A 24,212-nucleotide genomic window follows, 5' to 3' on the forward strand; every position below is an offset into this window, starting at 1 on the left:
TTGAAACTGTATATGTATGTAGTTTGAAATGTTGCAATCTATCGTGCACACTTATTTAAACACCAATGATTATCTATTTGGACATACAATATTTGCACGTACTAAATGAGACCACCCACCAATCAATTAATCTCACTAACTATACTGTGTCATCCTAGATTTATTTCATATCAGTTGACATAACATGCATTTGAGTTTGTTTTTTAGTCCAATTGAATGGTAGCAAGTGTTTGATATTTGAGTTGAGCTAGAATAACATTCAAAACTGCGTTTAAAATTCGAATAGATGTTTTCTATCGTAGCTACACAAGAAGTAAACAACATGTCAACGGCATTGGTATACAAAAATGATGTTGCATGTTTTACTTTGTTTGATAACAACCATTTGACAAAAACTTGTGTGAGACGATCTCACGGGTCGTATTTTGTGAGGCGGATCTCTTATTTGGGTCATCCATGAAAAAATATTATTTTTTATACTAATAATATTACTTTTTATTGTGAATATCGGTAGGATTGACCCGTCTCACAAATAAAGATTCGTGAGACCGTCTCACAAGAGACCTACTCCAATCATTTATTATCTAGAAGCATTTTAGTAGTTGTTGATAGAGACGGGGAATCCAAAACCCGTCGTCAATTGAAGTCAATTTTAAATTTCTTACAAAGTTGATACTAGGATATTTAGCTGTAATTTCATTAGATAAAGCATTGGAAAAACATGTATTTAATACATGCCAGAGAGTAATTATCAAATAGTAATTAATTCTTATTAGCAAGTACAATTACCAGATTTGTAAAGAAGACATTGTTGATCTTCATGTGTATAATATTGAAGCAGTCGAAGCATTTATTTTGAATTTTTACAGTGATTTTTGTGGTGTTCGGTGATTTTTTTATATTCCTTTTTAATTACTTTTTTGGTTAAGTTTTTTCCATAATTCCATCATTTCTCTTCACAATCGGGAATAATAGCAACCACCTCAAAAAGCATCCACAAAAACAATTCAAAATTTATAACTTGACCAATCCTTATATATAAAGTATTTTTTATCGAAATTTTTTTCGCAATGGTGATATTATTTTTACTCCAAATATTGTTAATTGTACTCTACTTTGAGTTTTTACATTCAAAATTGACAAATCAACCCTTTAATTATATTAAATTTATAAAGTCAGATATATAATCTGACTAAAAATTAGTATTGGTTTGGTATTTCTTAAATAATGTTCATGATAGAGTTAATAACCAATGAAACTATTCTTGAACTAAATTAAACAGTCCAGTAACTTTTAGAAGAAAGTATGGAAATAACACAAACTGATACAATTATTTTGGTCAAGTTCGGTATACGAAGCATGAAACAAATAATAGTGTGTGCATCAGAACTAATTATAAGAAAACAGGTAAATGAACACATGAATTTATATATCCTACATTTCTAAAATCAATTATTGAAATTTTTCTAAAAAATTGTGTAATTTATTTCCTATTTTTATTTATCAGAGCATATCCTAAAAATTTTATCTTCTTCAAAATTTTAGACAGCTATGTTAGTTTAAACTGATATCACAAATATAATTTTTCAGTATTAAAATAAATCAGACGGTGATTCAAGGAAATATGTTAGTATGAAATCAAGTTTACACAGAGTTTAATACATAGAAAAATCCTATCACTAAACACTCTCCATCATATCGGTTCTGACGAATGTCTGTCTTCTTGTCATCTACTTTGTCTGCCTTGTAAGAATTGCTAAATACTTCTTTGTTGCTTCTTGTAATGAATTAGGTTTCCTTCCTCGAAACCTTTTTAGAATAAGCAAAGACAAAGTCTTAGTTTGTCATATTTTTCGTTGATGCTTTAGCCGAGACTGGTCGGTAGTATATTTCTATCATGTGATGCCCTTTTCATAAAAATCACTGTAATCAGGAATTCCATCTGGATGACTCATTACTCTCAATGTTGAAGAATCTATACATGTTTTTAATGAAACTATACTAACTGATAAGCCAACTGATCCAGTTGAGCTGACCAATCGCATAACAGATATGAGTTTGGAGAATGACAGTGAAGATAAACTCATGCTGTCAAAAACTCCTCTCAAACACCAGAACCCGAGGTGGTAGAACCACCAGTTGGACAGAACACAGTTCCAGATGATCAGTTAGTTGAACAACAAGATAGCATCAAACACACACTGACAATATCCCACTCAAGCAGAAGAAAATGATCAATTACAAACTGAACCAGATATGCAAAGAAACCTAACAAATTCAAACCGAGTCAGGACACAGTTCTTGATTGATCACAAGTAACCATACCTTCGGAGGGTATGTTTGCCGACAGTCAGTTGTTCCACGAGTCATCCTCAAGATTCCTGGTAGATATTTCCCTTAAGTTCAGATCACGTAATTCTTTGGTGACAGATGAATGTAATCCAACTCCTTCATATGATTGGATTTCAGATTCTATTTTCCTTGTTGCTAAAAGGTGATTCCGATCTTGTTCATTTTCAAATAGAATAGCGGGTGGGAAACTTTTCTCCTCCAACACTTTTGCATTATTAGCCTCCATCAATGAACTGGATTCCAAAATAGATGGGTGGGGCTTACTACTAGCTGGCTTGTCCAATGGCCTTGAGGCTTCAGGAACACTTGTTGGGATTTGCTCCTTCCCTTTCTGATCAATTAGATCTCTGTGCGGCCCATCTGCAGAATATCATGTTAACGTTCAATAAAATAAGTGTAGATGCAAAAAGTTATGAAACAGTAAGCACCTGATATACCTTCTTTGAAATAAAGGTTTCCAAGTGCGATCTCAAGATGGAGTTGCTTGGGTAACAAACCATTTCTGTACAAGGAGAATACTGTTAGACAGGTACAAGAGAACAGATGCCATTAAGACTTAATGATCCATGACAAACTATAACAAATATTTCACTACCTGAAGGACAAAAAGACAAGACATTGAGCTCTAAGCTGCTTTAACTGCTGGTTTGTGAATAGCAAGCCAGTACCAGGAGCCAGAGAAACAGAAGATTTTCCAGTATCCCTAGGTGCTACATTTCTAAGCATTCCTGCCTCCGAAAGACTGCTTGGAATGGACCCCTGCCAAAATAATCTCAATGTATGTAAGTCGGACATAATTTAATGCTAAGTGATAAATCAAAAGCATAAAGCAGCGAGGATGGTGTGTAAGAACACATACCCAAATGGACTTGGGATGGAAGAAAATGATTAAAATATATATTTTCACAGTCAAAAGTACCTGAGCAGGCTTATTGGCATTAGAAGCCATACTAGATCCCCCGGGATCCACTGGCTTCACAGCCATACTTCTAACAGCTGTATGAGGATTTTTTGTGAAGAGTTTGACAAACAAATTAGCAACTTCTTTTAGATCCAAATTGTTTAGTGAAGGATTCTTCTTTTAACGGGATCAAGGTTTGGTGTTTTTGGTCTGACAGTGGTTCAACTTCACTCTGTAAGCATATAAATCGGATGATTATATGGGTAACTTTTAGGAGTGTCCAATTACCTACTACCTGGCTTCCAGGTTGTTATTGGGTAGAAAATGTCGCTTGAATTTCCTGATATGAGGTGTAAATTTTGTTTTGATGGAAGTATTGTGTCCTGCATTCATATTGTAGTGATTGGATTGCCCCAAGTAGAGTTGTAGCCCTGTTTCTCAATGTGACGGGGAGTAAAAAAACTCATCGGAAATTCTGCAACATGGCTCATGCGGGAAGATGGTCAGAACAGATCTGCCCAAAATGTCCAAATCAAAAGGAGCCAGAATTTGGCAAGGGCTTCAGACCTCGATCAGATAAGAAGCATCTTGCAGAGACAGGACCAAGTGGTGAAAGATCACAACCACGTTTTCCTCGGGGACAACAAAAGTTTAAGATTCTCCGACAAAAATAAGTGGACATGTGACCACAGCTACTTTTCCTTGGGGATAACAAAAGATAGAGATTCTCCGATAAAAGCAAGTAGACATGCAATTTGACCACTAATTAAAGAACTTGGACCCAAAATTTACCTATAAATATGGATTAAATGGGAACAAGAAGTCACACAAAAATTTAATACGAAGTTTGGAACCAAAGAAAATGTATTCTACATATTTCAAGGTTTCCAAAAAACGAATTAAGGAGATAAGAAAGCAACTAATAATCTTCAAATATCTATACAAACTGTTAAAAGAAGCGAGAATGAGATTTCAGCTGATATTATCCAAACACATATCTATTGGTTATGACAGGAGATAAAAATATAAGAACAAGCTGTTTTTAGATTAATGATCTAGAAAATAACAAATCAAGAAAAGTTGGAGGGATTATTCAACCACCCACTCAACCCACTCAAGAGATAGTGCCAAACACAGCTGGATGACAATAAAGAAAAGCTATGGCAAGAGTTGAAGTCCTTAAATCAAATCCGCAAAGGACTTCTATAAATAACAAGACAGAAGGAAGATGAAAGCATCATTCAACATCTTCATTTTCTTTCAAAACATTGCAATATTTTCTAGTTTATGTGCGTTTTAACTTCTACTATAAGTAGCTAAACAAGTTCCTCCTCCTCTACAAGAGGTTGCTATGTAATAATAATTTGTTGTGTTTGAATAAAAAGACCAAGGCTTTTGCCCCTCTCATGCAACTTTACTATACACCCTAAGGTAAGAAACGAAACAGGGTGGTGTTAAATGCTGTTGAAGGAATCTGCGTCAGGAACCATCTGTTGCGACTGAGTAATTAGGCTGTGAGGAGCAGTCTGTAAAATCCGGTGGATATAACTCGACGGCACTCCGACCAAAGAGGTAAACTGTTCAAATTATTATACGGAAGCATGATGGACCATAAATGGTAATTATGACGAGTAAGGGTAGTTTGTGAAAAAAAATTAAAAAAAAATTGGGGAGTTAAAACAAAGATTTGAAAGGATGAAGAGTAAAGATAAAGTTGAGTATGGAGATGCGGATTTATTACAAAATTGCCCTTAAATAATTCATTTAATTTATAACTAAACTTTAATACTATTTTCTCCTCATTTACCATTTCACTAAAAAGGTAATCATTATTTTTTATATACGATCGTGGGATGTAAAACATTAAAAAAAAGATTTAAACAGATAGGCTGTCAATAGTTGACTAATCCCTCGGTTGATTAGACAAAGCAGTGAAGATGTGATAAAATTCGAATAGATGTTCTCTATGGTAGCTACACAACAAGTAAACATGCCAAAAGCATTAGTGTACAAAAATGATGTTGCTTATTTTACTCTGTTTGATAACAACCATTTATTATCTAGAAGCATTTTAGGAGTTGTTGATATGGATGAGGAATCCAAAACCCGTCGTCATCTCCTCTCCCAATCTTCGTTTTTTTCGCAATGGTGATGTTATTTTTACTCCAAATATTGTTTTGTATTCCTTAAACAACGTTTCATGATAGAGTTAGTAACCAATGAAACTATTATTGATCTAAACTAATTAGTCGAGTAACTTTTAGACTTTCAATCCAAAACTCATGACTTATAAACTAAAATTTTCAAAATAAATATTTTTAGGTTCAACTTCGCCTGAAGCTAGAATAAGCTAGAATTTTAAAACTAATATCCAAAAATTTTCAGACTTTGACAATATACTTAAAAAATCCCCAAATTATCGAAACCAGTACAAATATCAAACTAAAGTTTCCAAACTTCACCTTTAAAATTCTAAAGCATGGGAACAACCAAACTCAATTGATTTAACTCCTAAAAAATTGAAATACCCAATCTAAATAAATTCCGAAAAATTCAGTCAATACCTCTGATCGGTTCAATGAATCACCTACAATCAACAACATAACAAATATCAACTATTTAACCAAAAAAATCGAACCCATAATAAAAATAGAAACCCTAGAATCTGGGTATACCTTCAATTGATTCTTAGGTTACGATTAGTGGCTGGAAACAAGCTTCTCAAGCTCTAAAGAACAAGAGAAAAACGAGAAAAAGTTAGAAAATCTAGACAAAAATTCGAGCAGCGGCGAGAGATCGAGCTCGGTTCTCATTTTTCTAGCTTCAATCGGTTGATAGGCCACTTGGTATAGATGTTACAGGCTCCGGTGACTTGCTTTTCGGCGACAAGGGACATCGATCGTGGAAGAAGAAACTGAGAAAGAGAGCAGACAAGGATGGTGAATGAGCTTCTCCGTTCTTTCTTTTCTTCTTATTATTTTGTTAAATGGGTTGACTCTTGGAATGCGATTGGGGAAAGTTGAGCTTTCATATATTTAACCCCACCAATTTTAATCATTGTCCGGTTAAGCATATATAAATTACAGTAGTATTCGGATGAATGATTTCTTGAGAAGTTTTCGTGCATCAAACTGCGTCGTTTGATTTAGTAAAATAGTATCTTAAAGGATAATATTATTTCTGGTGATGATAATGCCGACATTAGCGAAATGATAATACTGATTCTAAGATAGGTGAGACATCACCACCAGATAGACATACACCTTCATGAACTCATGGGTCTAACATCCGGACATATTATCACCCAAGTAAGTATATTCTGTGCTACCACGAGTATAGTGAAATAAAGTTGTGTATTGGATAACAGCTTTATCTTTTGATCTAGTGGTAAGCGCTTGATCCTAACAGTTGATATTAGAGCGATGTCATGAGTTCAAGTCATGTAAGAAGCATATTTATATACTTCTTGTGTGGATGTCGAGTTAAAGGTGCGTGAGTGAGAGAAGTACTGAGATGAGTGACTTCATGAGAAATTCTCGTGCGTAAAACTGCTGACGGTACGCCGCTTGATGTGGTTGACTAGGTGGACCATAAAAGAGTGACAACATAACTTAACGGGTAATGCTATATCTGCTGGGGACATGGTCGATATTAGAGAAATAATAAGACTGATATCTAAAGTATATGAGACAGTACCAATAGATAGACACGTAATTCTCCGGACTCATGCACTTAACAGTTTGACCCATTAGTGCCAAAGTAGGTGTATTTTGTGTTGTCACGAGTATAATAAAATAAATTTATGTCTTGACTAATCACTGTACTTATTTACCTAGTGGTAAATGATTGATCTTAACAATTATCATAATCCAATTTGATATAAAAATTTGAGTAACCAAAAATATATATAAAATCAATATTTATTATGTATCATATTTAAACGTTTTAAGTCGTGCTCAATGTTTTTTTACGAATTCCAACTCACTCATAAATAATTGAACTCGCTAAAATTTTAAAAAATGTATATTATTAATTTAATATTCCATAGTTTTTGACTCCTTATGTTTTATTTTATGACTATTTGTCGGATTGCTTTCACGTGGTTCAAAAAAATTATCGAATACATAATGTTATTAACATGACTAAGATATTTGTTTTTATATTTGTTGTGTATGATATTTAAAAGACCCGAAACAAAATGATTTTTATGTTGAAATTCCTTCTGTCGAATTTTCATTTTACAAGATCAAGATCTTTGTGTTCAAAAGTCTCTATCTCTACTTCTCGGAGACACAAACTAGTTTTCTAAATTAATAGGTGTTGTATGTTTTAGATTGATTGGAGTATGCCCGATATTTTTTTTTTTCATTTGTTATTTTAGTTTATGCTTATTTTAAGTGAGATGATTGTAGTATTTGTATTAGAACATTTTGATTATTTTTACCAATAAAAAATACTTGTATATATATATTATGTGTGTGTGTGTGTTTTTTTTTTATTATATATATACCACAATTAATTTTATTTATAAATTAATTTATTTATAATTTTTTATTTATAGTCGAGCGTGACAACATGTGTTCGGTGCAATAATAGTCTTTGCTTGATAGTGCGATCGAACCGTTGTGCTTGAGCTGCTGTGCGGTTAAAAAGATTTGAGTTGCACCATTACTACTAGCTATAACTTTTGGTAAAGCGACAAGCGTTCGGTCCTACAATTGATATCAGAGTCAATGTCACTGGTTCGATTTTCATTGATTGCAAGGAGTGCAATTATTGGGAGGAAGATTGTTGGGTGCAATAATTGTCATTGCTTGATAGAACGATCGAACCGTGTTGTTTGAGCTGCTGTGCGGTTTAAAAAATTTGAGTTGCACCATTACTACTAACTATAACTTTTGGTAAAGCGACAAGCAATTGGTCATGAATTCTACAGTAAAAGTACATATTATAATTTTAGAGAGAATAAAAACGAGTTCTCGATCAGAAAAGGTGACCCGTGCGCAAAAAGTTCCAAGAAAACGAAGCATCATTTCCCACAAATGGGACGCAAACAACGCAATTGATCAAAAAGCTAAATTTATATTATTCCACGAAATTCATTTCAATCAATGAAATGTCGATTAATTCATCGAGAAAAGCAAATCATAGCTTAAGCGTTAGAAATCGCCCCCGATCTCTCGTTTCGACGGTTAGTTTCTTTTACTTCTTGTTCTGTTCTCGTCTAATTTTTTTCTGAATCTGATTGTGCTTTCTCGGTTTGGACGCTGGATCTATCGTATATGAACCAGTGCTTAATTTTTACGAGATGGGATGTTTATATTGAGTCAAGAACAAAAGGCAAATCGTAGCTTACGGACTTTTATATCTTGTGCATGGGAACTGGGCTCTGCTTTTTTGTTCAAAATATTTGGAAAAATCGTGTCTTTTGAAGGTATTTTTGTTAGGATTTAACCTTTTAATTTAATTATATCAATTTAGTCAAATATTCCGCAGACTGCATAGAGATTGATTATTGTTTTTTTTATATTTCCGTGTATTTTCACTCCGAAGTTTTTTAAATTTGTTATAGATACCGTGGAGTTGACAGATTCTATTCGCGGAACTTTAATTTATTGTTGTGTGGACGTTATTCAATCTTGCTTGTGATGTTCTGTGAGTGTATAAAACTATTGTTAAACCTTTTGTGAGCTCGAACATTTGGTAAGGGTGATTTTTAACATGGTATGAGGTCACAAGTTAGGCGTCGTTGTGTTTGAAACTTGGTTGCTTGATCATTTACCGATATGCATGTATATATATGTTGGAGAAAGTGGCTCCCAAAATGTTCTTGAATGCTTTACTGGACTTTGAAGCTGAATTGCTAAGTCTGACATGATTTTCCCGGTTTTCCTTCCAGTATTGATAGTTAATTTTTTTCCCTGATTTATAAGGCGTGTGTGATGAAAACGTGCTGTTCGCTGTTCCCTGTGTCATGTCACTTTTACTGATACTTCTTGATTTACTATATATTGAATTGGAATATTATTTTCCACGTGTTTGTTGAATTTGGGTGTTTTGTCTGTCAATTGGTGGATTCCTTGGGGTTACTTTTCTTGATTGATAAGGTATGTGCAATGGAAATTGCCCTGAGTTGTGGTTGATCTTCTGTAACTTTGTCACTAATGCTTCTTTATAGGTGAGAAATAAAGGGGAATATTCTTTTCCATATGTTGTTGAATATGTGTATTTCTTTGTCAAATTGAGGATTCCCTAAGGTTATCTTTCAGAGTTATAAGTGTGTTGTTTGATAATTTCTCTGAGTTCTTGGTTTTATGTACCTTGTGAGTTGTGCTTTCTCCAGTACATCAGATCTACTCGCCCCCCACTTGGTGTTCTAATGTCATATTTCATGTATTTAGTTTAATAACACTAGTTTTTCCACGAGTATAGACGATTAACATGTTTTTAATGACCAAATGCATTTATCTAGACACAAGGAACATGACTACATGAGATAGGAACACAGCTTGGAATGAATTGAGAGTTCCAGTTAGAATATTCTTTTCCATAAGTTGAGGATTCCTCAAGGTTGTTTTTCTGATTGGTAAGGCATCTGTGATGGAAATTGCCACGAGCTTTTCTTGGTTTTTTTGAGAGGAGAGTTTATCTTAGATTCCTTCATGAAAAATCTTTATCATGAGTTTGTTTTTAAAGTCGACATACAAGTGAAATCATATTGTTATCATTCGCTTCAAATTTGGTCGAGCAGAAGCTGCCACATGGAGCATGATGAAACTGGATTTCAACCCCCTCTTGAAGGTCCTATTTTGTGTGTTAACAACTGTGGTTTCTTTGGAAGTGCCGGGAACATGAACATGTGTTCCAAGTGCTACAAGGACCAGATATTGAAACAAGAACAAGCTAAAATTGCTGCATCATCGCTCAAGGATATTGTTACCGGAACGTCGAGTGACAACGAGAAGGGAAGTGCTGTTGCCGAATCTGCAGTTGTACGAACTGATTTGATTGAAGTTAAAACAATCACAGAGCCTTCTATCAATGCATCAAACTCAGTAAAGGAGGGCCCTAGTAGATGCGGCGCTTGCAAGAAGCGGGTTGGTTTAACTGGCTTCAATTGTCGCTGCGGTAATATTTTCTGTGGATTACACCGCTATTCTGATAAACATGAGTGCCCATTTGATTACCGGACTGAAGCTCAAGATGCAATAGCCAAGGCCAACCCGATAATCAAGGCAGAAAAGCTAGACAAGATATAGAGTGCCCAATTACGGTGGTGGTGTTCTTTCCAAAAAAATCTACTTGAAGCATTGTCAATCGACATGCGGGATGAAGAATTGTATCCGTCCCACTTGTTTGTTGGCTCCAGGTTCCATGTTTTTTAATCTTTTCTTTATGGTTTGGTTTGTATATGTCATTTACTTGTTAAGGATATCTTGTCCGAATGGTATCTGTTCCCGGATAAACTCATGATCGCATCCATGAAGCCAGTTTGTAAATCATATTTAATTTGTTTTAAAGCTTCGACTGTTACCTCTTGTCGATTTAATTATTTCTCACTTTAATAGTGAAATCTAAGTCTTGCATTTAAACCGGATTCTTTATTTTATCTTCTAATATTGATTATTATATTTTACTTCATCACCCATAAAAAAATATCATTTGATGTATATGATAAGATAAGTAAACTGTAAAAGATAGAAACTAAAAAATAAATATTAGAGATATAATATATGAAAATTAAAGATAAAAGATATAATATGACAATAATTTAATTTTGTGTATTGCTTTGCAATTATCAAAATATCCACGGCATATATTAATTAATAATAGATGTTAGAATGGTTGGATAAATACTTAAATATTTATAAAATGTGTTTTATTAAAATTAATATAATAATAAATCATATAATGATATTAAGTAAGGGAAATAATACATGAAAATAAAAATAATAGTTTGAGTTTTAATTTAATAATAATAATACTAGTCACATACTAGTTATACGGTCAATTATATTTAAGTAATGCTAAATATAGTTAGTTTCTAATTATTTTAAATTTGAGTAGGTCTTTACAAATATTTATCATTCACAATAAAAAATAATACTTTTAGTATAAAAATTAATATTTTTCATGGATTATCCAAATAAGAGATCTGTCTCACAAAATACGACCCGTGAGACCGCATCACACAAGTTTTTGACTTTAAATTTTAGAGTATCACAGGGAAAAAACCTTAATCAAACTTATCTCTAATAGCCTATGGTATTATAAACATCAAAAATAAAGACGACAATCTCTGCCAAGCGAGCTTCACGAGTCTATGGATATCTTTCATCATGCACTCTGAACATGTGATAAAAGAAATATAACAAATTAATCATTCTTTGTCATTCACTCCAAAATCACCTAATGTATTGTTTGGATAAGAGGATTTGGATTTAAGAGAATATTTGAATGAAATATTTGAAATACTTTTATATTTAGATTAATTTCAAATCCATCATGATGACTCAAAAAAACCACCCGTTAGTATATAAAATCTATTCTTAAATGGATTTTTCCAAACAAAGAAATGTAAGAAACGTCTATCGGTTTGAATTATTAATCAATTCTTTTAAGGACGGAACCAGGATTTTATATTGCAGGGTGCTTAGATTTTGAAGTAAGAAATGTATCGATAAAAAAATCAGTGGAAGTAGATATCCTCAATATTTATCCCATTAGTCACTTAATATTTGTGAGTTTTTTTTTTAACACCATCCTGAAAAAACTAAGTTTTATCATGTCATAGTTCACGTTGAATTATGTTTCACTGATTGAAGTTTGTTTTGAAGAATAGTTTCAAAAAAAAAAAAAAAAATTTGATTGGAATATTATATTTTTTTAGTAGTTTGAAAAATTATATCGCAACAATCGAATATATATATCGGTTATCATTAACAAATTGCACATTATTGGATGGACTAGCAAAAATTTACTTGTATCATAAATTTATAACAAATAATAGTGGATGGGCTTATTCATTTGATACTATCCTAAGGGTAGCATAATCATGTCTGTTCATTCGAAGCTATCCCGGGACACTCCCCTAGGGTTAGCATCGAATCGACCATAATTTGTAACACAAATATAGGCCAGGTTAATCAAAGTGCGTTACATAATCCTATTATTACAAAAAGATGACCAAGTCTAAAGGGAGAACCATTCTGTTACAGTTTTCTGTAAATTTGAGAAATCCTGGCTTACTCAGACCTGATAATAAAACCGGAAGAGCCCAAGTTAAATAAGAACCAAAAATCAGACAGACATTCCACTGGATTCAGCTTCAAGATACATGCACATCCTTTCCATAACTTCTCTACCCTTGGCACTATTTTGCTGAAACTTCTCCACACATTTTTGCTCTATTTTCTCAGCCATCGAAGCCAATGCTGACAAGGGTTTTATGCGTATGCTAGTTTCTTGCCTGCATATCGTCCATCCGTTTGGATTTTCAGGGTGAGGTTCATATCTTATCTTCTCCTCAACTTCGATGAACTTTTGGAGACTAATGTTACGTGTGGCAAGTTGCATAGACCGAGCTTTCCCATCAACAACAGATGATTCAACACAATGGCAGATGTCTTTGCCAATGATTTTACGAACAAACCATGGTCCTGGCGCATGAATTGTAAGAGCACGAGTCGTGTAAAGCTTTCCAGTGCTAGGCTCAAGCTTGTGATTCAAGGTGTCAACCTCAAGGATGTGAGATAGGGTACGCTTGTTCTCAGGATCCGCAAATTTGCGCCATGATGCAGCAGTTACTCGCTCCCATGGGTGCTTGTAAGTGTGTTCTTGAGAATAGGCTCTAACCATCCTGTTTCTGTTGTCTTATGATCCTAGAACAAAACGTGGCTAGTCAATATAAATGACATGGAAAGTCATTGAGTATTGTTAGTTCTCTAGCCATATTATGCACCTTATAATACAAATTTGGTGAAGAAAAGACCCATCTAATATATTTTTTTCCAAGGGGTACCTGTCATGAGCAAAGTTTTGTAAGCATAAACAACGAATCACCCCCTGAACTACAATTCTACAGTTTGTCTATTAACCCGTCACATTGAAAAACAGGGCTACAACTATACTTTGGGCGATCCAATCACCACAATATGAATGCAGGACACAATACTTCCATCAAAACAAAATTTACACATCATATCAGGAAATTCAAGCAACATTTTCTACCCAATAACAACCTGGCATCCAGGTAGTAGGTAATTGGACACTCCTAAAACTTATCCATATAATCATCCGATTTAAATGCTTACAGAGTGAAGTTGCACCGTTGTTAGACCAAAAACACCAAACCTTGATCCCGTTAAAAGAAGAATCCTTCACTAAACAATTTGGATCTAAAAGAAATTGCTAATTTGTTTGTCAAATTCTTCACAAAAAATCCTCATCTTTGACCTGCACGGCAACTACGGTCCCTCTATCGCAATTTGTACTAACAAGAGAATACATAATCAGTTCCAGTCAAATGAATAATCCAATCAAAGAGGATTTGGAAAACAAGATTTTAAAGCCAACATCCTCCCATTCTGATCCATCAAGAAACAAACAGAGAATCTGAAGTTCCACGCTTCACATATTTAAATACCCACATCTTAAAAATGAAACTCAAGAACCACAAATTCCAATATACTCAGTTTGGCATCATCATTTCACATGAAATACTACTCTTAAGAGTACTCATACATGAGATGCCAAATGCGAGCTTTATGCAAATGAGAGTCACATAAAAAGATGTTGATGTCCAACACACACAACTTTTTGCCACATGAAGATATCAAATCAATCTCCCATTTTTTGCCACAGCTGAACAACTTTGGAAAGGATGTCTTACTTCACCAATCGAATTCCACCTCAAATATACATACAACAATCAACACACATTGTTGATCCACCTCACACGCAAACAAATTTAAAGTTCATTATGCAGTAATCTAAAAATCCATATATCAAACACCAAACAAAAAATCAACCAGCTCAACTCCCAGCAATATAAATCATGTCGCAATCATACGAACCCCAGGAAGACTAAATCAAAACAACAGCAGAATCCAATAAATGGGTCCCGAAAATGAATCCAAATCCATCATCATAAATCATCAAACAAAATCTAAACAAAATCAATTCAAAAAAAATTCCACACAACAGCTAAAAAAAAAAAACAATCCGACTATTACAAATTAACCGATCAGAAAAAAATACACAACATACAGCGCGAAAAAGTGCCAAATCAACAGTTGATTTCACCTCCTTTGTCTGAAGAAGATTGTAAATCTAGCTGCCTGCTATCATAAAAATAAGTATATTGATTTATATTTAGTAAGTGCAAGTTATAGTGCCCTATACGAAGACCAGAGAGGATATTTTTCCTGTTTCGCGGTGCATGGGAAACCCCAATCGGTGCCAATTATTAGTTGCCACGTGGTATTTCTCCCCACACCTCGAAAACATTCTGGCATAATCTACGGCGCCAGAAGTTGTACAGTTGACTTTGTGCATTGGTCCAATAGTTTGAAGGTTACAAAATGGGCTTCAATTGGGCCTACATAGGCTGAAGAAACAGGCTGGGATGGTCTGGGCTGCTCTGCTTTTGGATTTTTCGTGATTGGGCTTATCTTGATTTCTTAACAGTCATTTCGATTTCTATGGTAAAAATTGATTTTTCAGCTCACCGATTTTAAATTATTTTGATCATCTTGATTTACTTTACGAAAAAATCAGTTCAGTATGTTAAAAAATTAGTTAAGAATTATTCTATTACGCCGGGCATCAATCCGATCGACTCGATTTAGTCGGGTTTGAAGCCGATCGATTGTATACTCGATAAATTAATAATATCTCTAGAATAACACTTTTCTCTGTCCCGACTTAGACCGTACGATAAATTAATAAGATAATAATTTTAGGAAGAACTGTGTATAAAACTATGGTCCTTTCAATATCATAAATTAATAATTATCTAAAATTACAAACATAACTAAAACACTTTAGTAAAATATGATTATATATTATTGTTTGTATTTTCATGAAATTTAATTATATTGTTGTTATGTTTATATGGTAAAGTATATTTGATTAATCAATAAATGAATATTATTGAATACAAAAATACTTGCTATTGTTACCACTACAATTTCCAACCGTACGGAATAACAATGCACGAAATTTTCATCCAGTACTATTGATGCAATCCAAAGAATTTTTTCTATCAGCGTGGTGACATGCATGAGCTATATTTGGGGTTACCAACATTTTCATTAAGGAGTAAAAGGATTCAATTTGCTGGGTTACGCGAAAGATTGCTAAAAAAAATCAATGGATGGGCTTCGAAATTTTTTTCTGCAGGTGGTAAAGAAACTCTCATTAAATCAGTATTACAGGCCATTCCATCGTATGCAATGTCTTGTTTCAAGCTGCCTATTTCATTGTGTAATGAGTTGGAACAATGTTGCTCTAATTTCTGGTGGAACTCTAAATCATCTGGTGGGAGTTTGCATTGGGTTCGGTGGAGGAACATGTGTAGACCAAAGCAGTATGGTGGTATGGGATTCAGGAGCCTCCTTGCTTTCAATAGGGCTCTCTTGGCGAAACAAGTTTGGAGGATAATCAGTGATCCTTCATCACTTATGGCCCAGGTTCGTAAAGCTCGTTATTTCAAATTTGATGATATTATGACTGCTCAGTTAGGGTCTAAACCTTCTTATGTTTGGCGATCCATTCTGTGGAGTCGAGATCTTATCCAGAAAGGAATATTGTGGCGAGTTGGGAATGGTCTTCGAATTAAAGCCTACTCCGATAGATGGATACCCAAGATAGCTGCTGGGTTGAGTTCTTTGTGGAGATCAAATGAATCTTTGTTGGTGCATGAGTTGATTTCTCCAGATAGAACGTGGAACGAGATTTTGGTACGCTCTATTTTCCCATCATTTGAGGCAGATAGAATTCTGGAAACACCGCTGCGGAATCTGGATTCGGAAGATATTAGATATTGGAAATGGGGCAAAGATGGTCTTTATTCAGTTAAATCTGGGTATCTTCTTGAGACTGGATGCTTTGATCCTCTTGAATCACAATCTGCCTATCGCTTAGAGAGTTGGTGGAAAATGATATGGAAGATTCATATCCCACAAAAAGTCAAGATATTTCTTTGGCGTGCGATCAATGATCTGTTACCTACTGAAGGGAACCTTTTCAGGAGACATATCCATGCATCAGGATGCTGTTTTTTCTGTGGTTCGTCGGATGCCACGACAAGCCATAGTTTCCTCTTTTGCCACAAAGTTCGTGATGTCTGGAAAGCTACCAATTTTTGGTCTTGTTTAAAGAAAGGCAAGCTACTGCCATTCATCTTTTGTGGCTTGAGTTTAATGAATTGTTTTTCTACAGCTGAATTTGAGCAGTTTGCCGTGCTAGCTTGGGCTATATGGACAGATTTATGCAAAATCAAGCACAATATTCAGATCCCTAACAAAGAAATTAAGGTAGATTGGGTCTTCTCTTACCTTGAACAATTTCAGAAAGCTCGTATTTCTTATTGTGCTACGTCTGAGACAACAAAGATTGTTACAAATGATAAATGGAAGCCTCTCCCCCATGGGTGATTTTCGACTTGACGTGGATGCAGGTCTTAAGGAGAATCTTGGTATCTGTAGTGTAGGTGCTGTTATTCGTAACCACCTAGGTATGATTTGCGCAGCCTCTGTATCTTGTTATCGTTTCACAGGTTCAGTGGTAGATGCAGAGCTTCATGCAATCCATTTCGGCATGTTGCTAGCTTTGAAATGCGACTTCCATAATGTGCGGATATTTTCAGATTCTAGTGTTGCGGTCAAGATGGTGACTTCGATTACTGTTAGTCTAAATCACCAAGGAGTTTTAGTTTCCAACATTTTGGATCTTCTTGTTTATGGTAGATTTTATGGTTTTAATCATATTAGCAGATGTGCGAATCGTGTAGCGCATAGTCTCGCTCATTTTGCCTTTTCCCACCCTTCACCTTTGTGTTGGGTTGATGTTTTGTACCCATCGTGGCTGATGGATGTAGCTTCTTTGGATTTATCTAATGATTAAGTCTTTTTCTCCTAAAAAAAAATAAAATAAAATAAATCGGATTAAAAATTTTCCACTCTCCCAGCACTGTCACCTACACCTTCTTTGACCCTAATGCCCCATACCATTAAAACTAAACCACCAGTCACACTTTAAAAAATTTTCTATTCCAGAAAAATACTCCCAAATATTGGATCTCGGTTCTCTCGTGCCCAAACGCAGCAGAAATTTTAAAATTTTTATTATATTTTGACAATAAAAATATTTGTTTGGGCGCTCCTGTGGTTTTAATAATTAAAAACATTCATGTGATGTTAAAATTTATACATTTGGTGAAAATTCACAAGGCTCCAACTATTCCGAGGTCAGTGAAGATAGCTCTTGATGAATTTCTTACGAACTTTATTCAGAAACTCCTTTTTTTATTCTTCGAATCAGGTCCACGACTAGAAGTTTAGTTTCTCTTCTAATTTGCACTAGAAAATTAGAAGAGATTTTACGTTGGAGATCAAAGTTTGAGAGACGGCTAAAACTCCTTTTAAAAAGAGAGAGGGCCAAAATATTGAGAGGAGAGGAAGGAATTTTCGAGATTATGGTGTCTAATGGAGGCTAGAGTTTAAGTCTCCTACTTAAATAAAGCCTCCATGACCTAATTACCATAAAATAATACATGAACCTCTTAATTAATATTAATGAGCTTGATTAATTAATTGATCAAAGTTCATTAACAACTTTAATTATTTAGTATTTGAACTTGTACTCCTAGAAGCTCATTAAACATACTTCCTACTATATTTAATTTAATATTTAATAAACTCAACTTTTGAGTTAATAATTTAAATTCCCAAATCTTATAAATTCAACTCCTTGAATTTATTCTCTCTCAATTTTATAAATTCATAAATTCAACTTCTTGAATTTATTTTCTCAAAATTTAATTATCATAAATTCAACTCCTTGAATTTTCTATACCATGATTTTATATAAATTCAACTACTTGAATTTATTCTTTCAACGAGAACAAAATGATCCAGTGCTTGTGTGACCCTCAATGGTTCAGGGATACAGCTAGCCGTTGGTTCACAACTCATTGTGATTCAAGATATAATCCTTTATTCGGGTTTATCCTAATTGCCCCATTCTATGTATCAACAACTGATAATTAGAATGTCAGAAATCATATTTTTGATTAAAACCATCGAATCATGGTAAGAGCGTCTAGTAGCATCGTCCCATGATTCCCTAGGTATCACTGATAGTGCCTGCAAGAACCAGTCGATTATGATTAACGTACAGTACGGTCCCTTCATCTCATATTTTTCGATCGAATCTGCAACCATTGTTCATCGAGGGTTGCGTATTATTTCGAAAACTATGTGACACATATAAATAGTGGTATCGCATGTACTATTGGAAAACTCCTTTTCCAACGTACATCTCATACTCTGGCCAGAGATTCCACGCACTATTACTTCATCAGATCACATAGGATCCACATCAGTAGGTGAGCGGTGAATCCCCAACTACAATGCACTGGCTCCTACATGTGTCGCAACTGTACCCAATCTCGCCACCTGATGACTCTCCTGGAGTCGGTAAACGAGTCAAAGCACAGCTCTATCATATAGAGCCTCAGTGTTGTCCCTGGTCGTAAGGACTAATGGTGTACAATCATAACCACGGAATTATACTCTCAATGAATGATAACAACTTGGAAAGTCCGATGGAGGGTAGTTCAGTATAATCATCGTATGACTACCCATCTGCATGTTTGGACATCTATATGCCCTTACCAACAAACATGGTACACAACATCACAGATGCCAGTCTCGAGCTCAAGCGATCTTTATCCTCGTTTTAGGCGGCTGAATCGACTAGGAATGAATTTAGATTACACAGTGTTTACAAATGAGTTTCAACACTGAATTACGATTCATTTGTATTAAAGTATAATCAATGTCTTTATTATGTTGATCACATGGGTATATAGATAAAGAAATAACAAACCATGAAATAATGAATTATATTAAAATAAATATTGTTTATTACAACTGAGTCAATAAATTTTTTAGTCAATAGTTGGCTTACTAGACATCCACTCTAACACCAAATCCATTAGAAGTGTTGGAACGGTCTAGCTGTGAAGCACGATTAATTGTATGAGGAAATTCTGAAGATTTTATTCTTTTAGCTAGTGTTCTATGGTTGAAAGGTCCAGAACATGTTCTAGTATTCTCACTACCAGCGACTTCGATTGCTAAACCGATACTTGCTCTTCTATTGTGGTTATGGTTGATCCAAAAGAAGAAGCCGAAGAAGATATAATATATTACAAGTAAATTCAAAGACTATATTACTAGTTTTGTATGGTTGTTAAAATAGCTACTTGGTATTGTGATTATAGTAGATACTTGTAAATACTTTAAGATATAAATAGGAAAAAGATTTGCACCTGTAAGAATTCAATTCATATCTAATGAAAGTTTCTCTCTAAATTTCTTGGCTTTCTCATTCATTAATCCTCATTCTCGGGCTACTATAATTGTGATTTTCTATCCATCCATTTTCTTCATTTTACGGTCGATTCTTGATTAGTTTACGAGTTTCTAACCTTGCAGTAACGGTAGTTTTTGAGCTTAGTGAGGATTTTTACCAAGCTCATCCTTTCGTCGCCGCGCTTTGAGTTTTATCGGTGAGTTTCAGCTGTTGAAACACCACCAGCAGCTGTCATTCCGACCCAACTCGACTTTGCTTTAGATTTTGGTGCATTTTAGCTTGATTTCATCTCCTTAGTTTGGGTTGTGGGAGCTGTCGATATTGAGCAATTTTTTTTCTTTTAAATCTAAATCTTTTTTTACTTATTTATCGCATTGTATTGAATATTATTATTATTATTGTGGTGAATATCAAACTATAAATTAACCAATAATCATATAGTTTGGATTTTTTGAAAAATAATTCAACTTTGAGGATTTTAGAAATATTAGTTGAAGTATTTAAGTTATTGTTGTTTTTAGCGAATTAAATCATCTTTGTGAAATAATAATTTGTTGCAGGCTGAAGATCTTGAAGTTAAAGTTGATCGTTTGTTGACCATCATCGAGTTGTATTGACAAGTTACGGCGGGGTAATGCCCGAGTAATTATATTGTGTTTTGGATTTTATTTGATTGTTGTATAAATGTCTAATACTCGTCAGTGCGATTGTAAGATTTTTTATTTATGATTTTATCTGTTTAGTCTTGGCTAGTGCAGCCTTAAGTGTGTTGTATGATGAAATGGATTTGTTTTCGAGCTTATATTATTTTTTGTGTTGTTGTGAATTTTTTTATGTCCTACTTTCGAGATGGTCAAATCAAAATCGATACATTTTTTTCTTATTCCGTTTAGTCTCTTCACACAATATTTATACTTCAAACTAAATTTGTAACTAAACTGTCCACCTATGACTATACTGCCCTCATTTATCTACCAATATCGCTATTAATCCAGCTACACAAATACAACTAAATTGTGGCAAAAATTTGTTGAGACGGTTTCACATGTCGTATTTTGTGAGACAAATCTCTTATTTGGGTCATCTATGAAAAATTATTCCTTTTTATGCTAATGCTGCGTTTGGTACGTGTGATAGGATAAGTAAATGATTAATAATTAGAGTGATTAAAAAATGAGATATATGGATTAATAGTATGGTGGGATAAATAACATGGTATTTGGTATGATTTTAAAATGATAGATTAATTTTGTAAATTTTATTGTAATGACCAAAATGCCCCAAATGCTAATTAAATATATATTCTTAAAATAATTGGATAGATAATTAAATATTTATAATTATAATTTACATTTATTAAAATTAATTTAAATATATTTATTAGAAATAAATTTGTAAATATGTATTTACTTTAATAATTAAAATAGCAATAATATTTTGAATGTTAATGTTAAATAAAATTTTAGTAATAATTACAATATTATTGTTTTTCTTAAAATAATTATAAATATTTTTAAAATAATTTAATAGATAATTAAATATTTATAATTAATAATTAAAATAGTAGTAATATTTTGAATATTAATTTTAATGTTAAATAAAGTTTAGTGATATTATAAAATTATTGTTTTTTTAAATAATTATAAATATTCTTAAAATAATTAAATATATAATTAAATATTTATAATTATAATTTATGTTTATTAAAATTAATTTAAATATATTTATTAGAAATATATTTGAAAATATTACGGTAATCATTAAACACAATAAATTAGAATTTAATAAATATTTATCTTCATAAGAGATAAGAGGATAAAAATTTAATTTGTGGTGTATTGATAACTTATCCCACTTAAATTTTTTAGATTAATAATCAAATAATTAATCATAAAATTAGGTCTTAAACCGGGTCAAAATGATTATTAATATATCTTAAAATTTTAACCAAACATTAGATTATTCATCTATCCTTATTTAATCACATCAACCAAACACACCCTAAGAGTATTATTTTTTATTGTGAATATCTGTAGAGTTGACCCGTCTCAAAGATAAAAATTGGTGAGATCGTCTCATGAAAAATGTCCTCCTAAATTGTAGTGGAGCACGATCTTGTTTCGTTGATTCTGCTAACTTCCATTGTCGTAACAATTGATTTAAGAAATATGGCCCATGAAAAGAAACGAGAAAAAATCCTGCGCCCATTTATGAAGAAGAAGAGGGGACACCCCATGTCCAAGTTCCTTGAGTTGCGTCGAACAACAAACAACAAAGGAAATAAAATAAATTGAACTATTGTAGAAAAAACGAAGGAAAGGATTCATATGGTTAATTTTATTAAATGAAAAAATATTAATTTTCTAATTTGATTGGAGATTTTTTTTAAAAAAATCAATTGGTGTCACAAAGATATTTATTTTGTAAATTTATTTTCCGAAAATTAGAAGATCAAGTTGAACAGATTTTGGAGGCACTTTCACAGAACACTAAGTAAAACTGACAATTTACGATTCATTTCTAGTATATTAACAAAAGTAAGTAACGACTAAATTGGTACAATGACCAAGAAAGTCAAAACTCATAACATATCTGCTTTTCTTGTCTAGGATCAATCCAAACAAAGCTCTCCAAACGAGATAATTAATTGAATAAACACATTTGATTTATGCTAATTGATTTTAAATTGTCGCATAAAACAAGACATTGGCATGCACAAGCTCCAATCCATATGATTTAAATATTTGTAAAGACAACACTTCAATAATTTAGGAAATTATATTTTTGAAACATCAAATTCCATTTGCTTCCATCAATATATTTGGTACTTACCCCTCTAACATGTCATAATTTTAGCACTTGATAAATCAATCAAGTGTCAAATATATTAAATATCACGAAAACTGTGGTGAGACTATCTCAAAAGTCAATTTTGTGAGACAAATATTTTATACAACCCGACCGACCATAAAAAAATATTATTTTTATATCAAAGCTACTTTTCACTCGAAATATGGATCGGATCGATTCGTCTCATATATATATACACACACACACACATATATATACATATATATATATATATATATGTATATGAAACATACTAATTAAATATAGGGGATTGAATGCAAAAATCCCTATTTTTAAAATATAATTTTCTTTTCAAAAAATTGCATCCAGAAAGATCTACAATTACTTCTATTAGAATATGTTTTGGATGGATGGAATAGATGGATTTATAACAAAAAATTAATTCGAAAGTTTTCAATTCCATAGATTTCAATTCGTTACATTATGAATGATAGCATTGTAAATTTTAGTTTTGTATTTTTTCTTCATTTTGAATTTGATTTGATATATTGTAAAATTTTGGTCTTGATCTTATATCTCTAGTTTTTTTGGGCAAATTTAGTTATGTTTCATTGGAAATGCTGATGTGACAATGCATACATCATCGCTATATTGGTGCTATGCTCATTTCAATGCCGCTTTTGCGCCTCATTATGCCACGTTGAAAAAAGGACTAAATTGTAAATAAACTAAAATAATGATCTAATGTTGAAATTCGATGGCATAGATCACCGAAGTCGCAATGTGGCAAATATGCAACACAACAAAAACATATAAGCCTTTATCCCAGTAATTTTAACAACATTTTTACGACAAATATATATCCATAGCTAATACATGTGAAGACTAGAAATAAATTTTAAACCAGGCAATGAATGAGATAACATGCCCATTCTTTTTATTGGACAAAACGAGAATTCGAGTATCAATAAAACCCTAATCTACTTTCTTGCCTCCAAGAAAACGACCCTAGCCTCTATTTGTAATATATATAGTCACAAGTTAATATAATATAATAAATTAATTAGCACGAGCAAGAAGATTAGGCTACTGGGTTCCATAAAATATTATTAGGGTTTGCACAAATTGTTCCATATTTTCGAGGCGACATGAGCACTTTCCGGTGGTCCCTCCTCCCATGCACCACCGTCACTCCTCCACCATCTTGGAAACTGTCAAATCTTCCCTCTGGATTCTCGTTATACTTTCTCAAAGATTACCTTTCTTTGTCCACCATAAACCAACCATATTCTTCTTTAATTAATTTGTTGTTTACGCGCGCGCACACAATTTCAGTTCAAAAAACCGATTAATTCGTCTCACTTTCAGTCAAAACTTGTATTTATTTAAAAATCTAGTATTTCACATTAAAAATTTGTGAAAAGGAATAAATATTTAAATTGAAAAATAATATAATTATAAAAAATAAAAATAGAAACTATTTTTCGGTAATTTTAAAAACTTTATTAAATACTACACATGTCGATCAATTTTTTTTGGCTAATAA

General features: G+C 33.1%; 3 protein-coding genes across 11 annotated transcripts; 1 reads left to right on the forward strand and 2 right to left on the reverse strand.

Moving 5' to 3' along the window:
* Positions 1-1,610: 1,610 nt before the first annotated feature.
* On the reverse strand, positions 1,611-6,289 carry LOC142555234 (chromatin structure-remodeling complex protein SYD-like). Of its 5 annotated transcripts, none has more exons than XM_075665998.1 (6): positions 5,929-6,289; positions 5,818-5,840; positions 3,272-4,830; positions 2,948-3,111; positions 2,781-2,854; positions 1,611-2,712 (listed from the first exon to the last, which is right to left on the reverse strand). In XM_075665998.1, exons 3-6 carry the CDS (start codon positions 3,335-3,337, stop codon positions 2,351-2,353), a joined length of 666 nt encoding a protein of 221 aa, XP_075522113.1. In that variant the 5' UTR covers positions 3,338-4,830; positions 5,818-5,840; positions 5,929-6,289; the 3' UTR covers positions 1,611-2,350. The 5 variants fall into 5 exon arrangements, with proteins under 5 accessions (XP_075522113.1, XP_075522114.1, XP_075522112.1 ...); XM_075665999.1 differs by having other exon boundaries at positions 1,611-1,809; positions 2,326-2,712; positions 3,272-5,840; XM_075665997.1 differs by having other exon boundaries at positions 3,272-5,840.
* A 1,955-nt stretch (positions 6,290-8,244) lies between these two features.
* On the forward strand, positions 8,245-10,786 carry LOC142555236 (zinc finger A20 and AN1 domain-containing stress-associated protein 4-like). Of its 3 annotated transcripts, none has more exons than XM_075666004.1 (3): positions 8,257-8,444; positions 8,545-8,687; positions 10,005-10,786. In XM_075666004.1, the coding sequence occupies exon 3, from the start codon at positions 10,015-10,017 to the stop codon at positions 10,510-10,512; it is 498 nt and encodes a 165-aa protein (XP_075522119.1). In that variant the 5' UTR covers positions 8,257-8,444; positions 8,545-8,687; positions 10,005-10,014; the 3' UTR covers positions 10,513-10,786. The 3 variants fall into 3 exon arrangements, with proteins under 3 accessions (XP_075522117.1, XP_075522119.1, XP_075522118.1); XM_075666003.1 differs by lacking the exon at positions 8,545-8,687 and adding an exon at positions 9,726-9,839; XM_075666002.1 differs by lacking the exon at positions 8,545-8,687 and having other exon boundaries at positions 8,245-8,444.
* Positions 10,787-12,220: 1,434 nt separating this feature from the next.
* LOC142555238 (uncharacterized) lies at positions 12,221-14,706 on the reverse strand. 3 transcript variants are annotated; one of them, XM_075666006.1, is made up of 2 exons: positions 14,558-14,706; positions 12,221-13,134 (listed from the first exon to the last, which is right to left on the reverse strand). In XM_075666006.1, the coding sequence occupies exon 2, from the start codon at positions 13,109-13,111 to the stop codon at positions 12,554-12,556; it is 558 nt and encodes a 185-aa protein (XP_075522121.1). In that variant the 5' UTR covers positions 13,112-13,134; positions 14,558-14,706; the 3' UTR covers positions 12,221-12,553. The 3 variants fall into 3 exon arrangements, with proteins under 3 accessions (XP_075522121.1, XP_075522123.1, XP_075522122.1); XM_075666008.1 differs by lacking the exon at positions 14,558-14,706 and adding an exon at positions 14,522-14,546; XM_075666007.1 differs by lacking the exon at positions 14,558-14,706 and adding an exon at positions 13,215-13,552.
* Positions 14,707-24,212: the final 9,506 nt, after the last annotated feature.

The sequence above is a fragment of the Primulina tabacum genome, chromosome 9, assembly GCF_025594145.1.
Source record: "Primulina tabacum isolate GXHZ01 chromosome 9, ASM2559414v2, whole genome shotgun sequence".
Classification (NCBI taxonomy): Eukaryota; Viridiplantae; Streptophyta; class Magnoliopsida; order Lamiales; family Gesneriaceae; genus Primulina; species Primulina tabacum.

Bases quoted from the DNA above. Each gene is read 5' to 3' on its own strand.
- LOC142555238 (XM_075666006.1), bottom strand. From the start codon at position 13,111: ATGGTTAGAGCCTATTCTCAAGAACACACTTACAAGCACCCATGGGAG.
- LOC142555236 (XM_075666002.1), top strand. From the start codon at position 10,015: ATGGAGCATGATGAAACTGGATTTCAACCCCCTCTTGAAGGTCCTATT.
- LOC142555234 (XM_075665998.1), bottom strand. From the start codon at position 3,337: ATGGCTGTGAAGCCAGTGGATCCCGGGGGATCTAGTATGGCTTCTAAT. The intron at 2,855-2,947 runs GTAGTGAAATAT...CTCCTTGTACAG, and splicing joins CTTGTCTTTTTGTCCTTCAG to AAATGGTTTGTTACCCAAGC. The intron at 2,713-2,780 runs GTGCTTACTGTT...GATATTCTGCAG, and splicing joins TTTCAAAGAAGGTATATCAG to ATGGGCCGCACAGAGATCTA.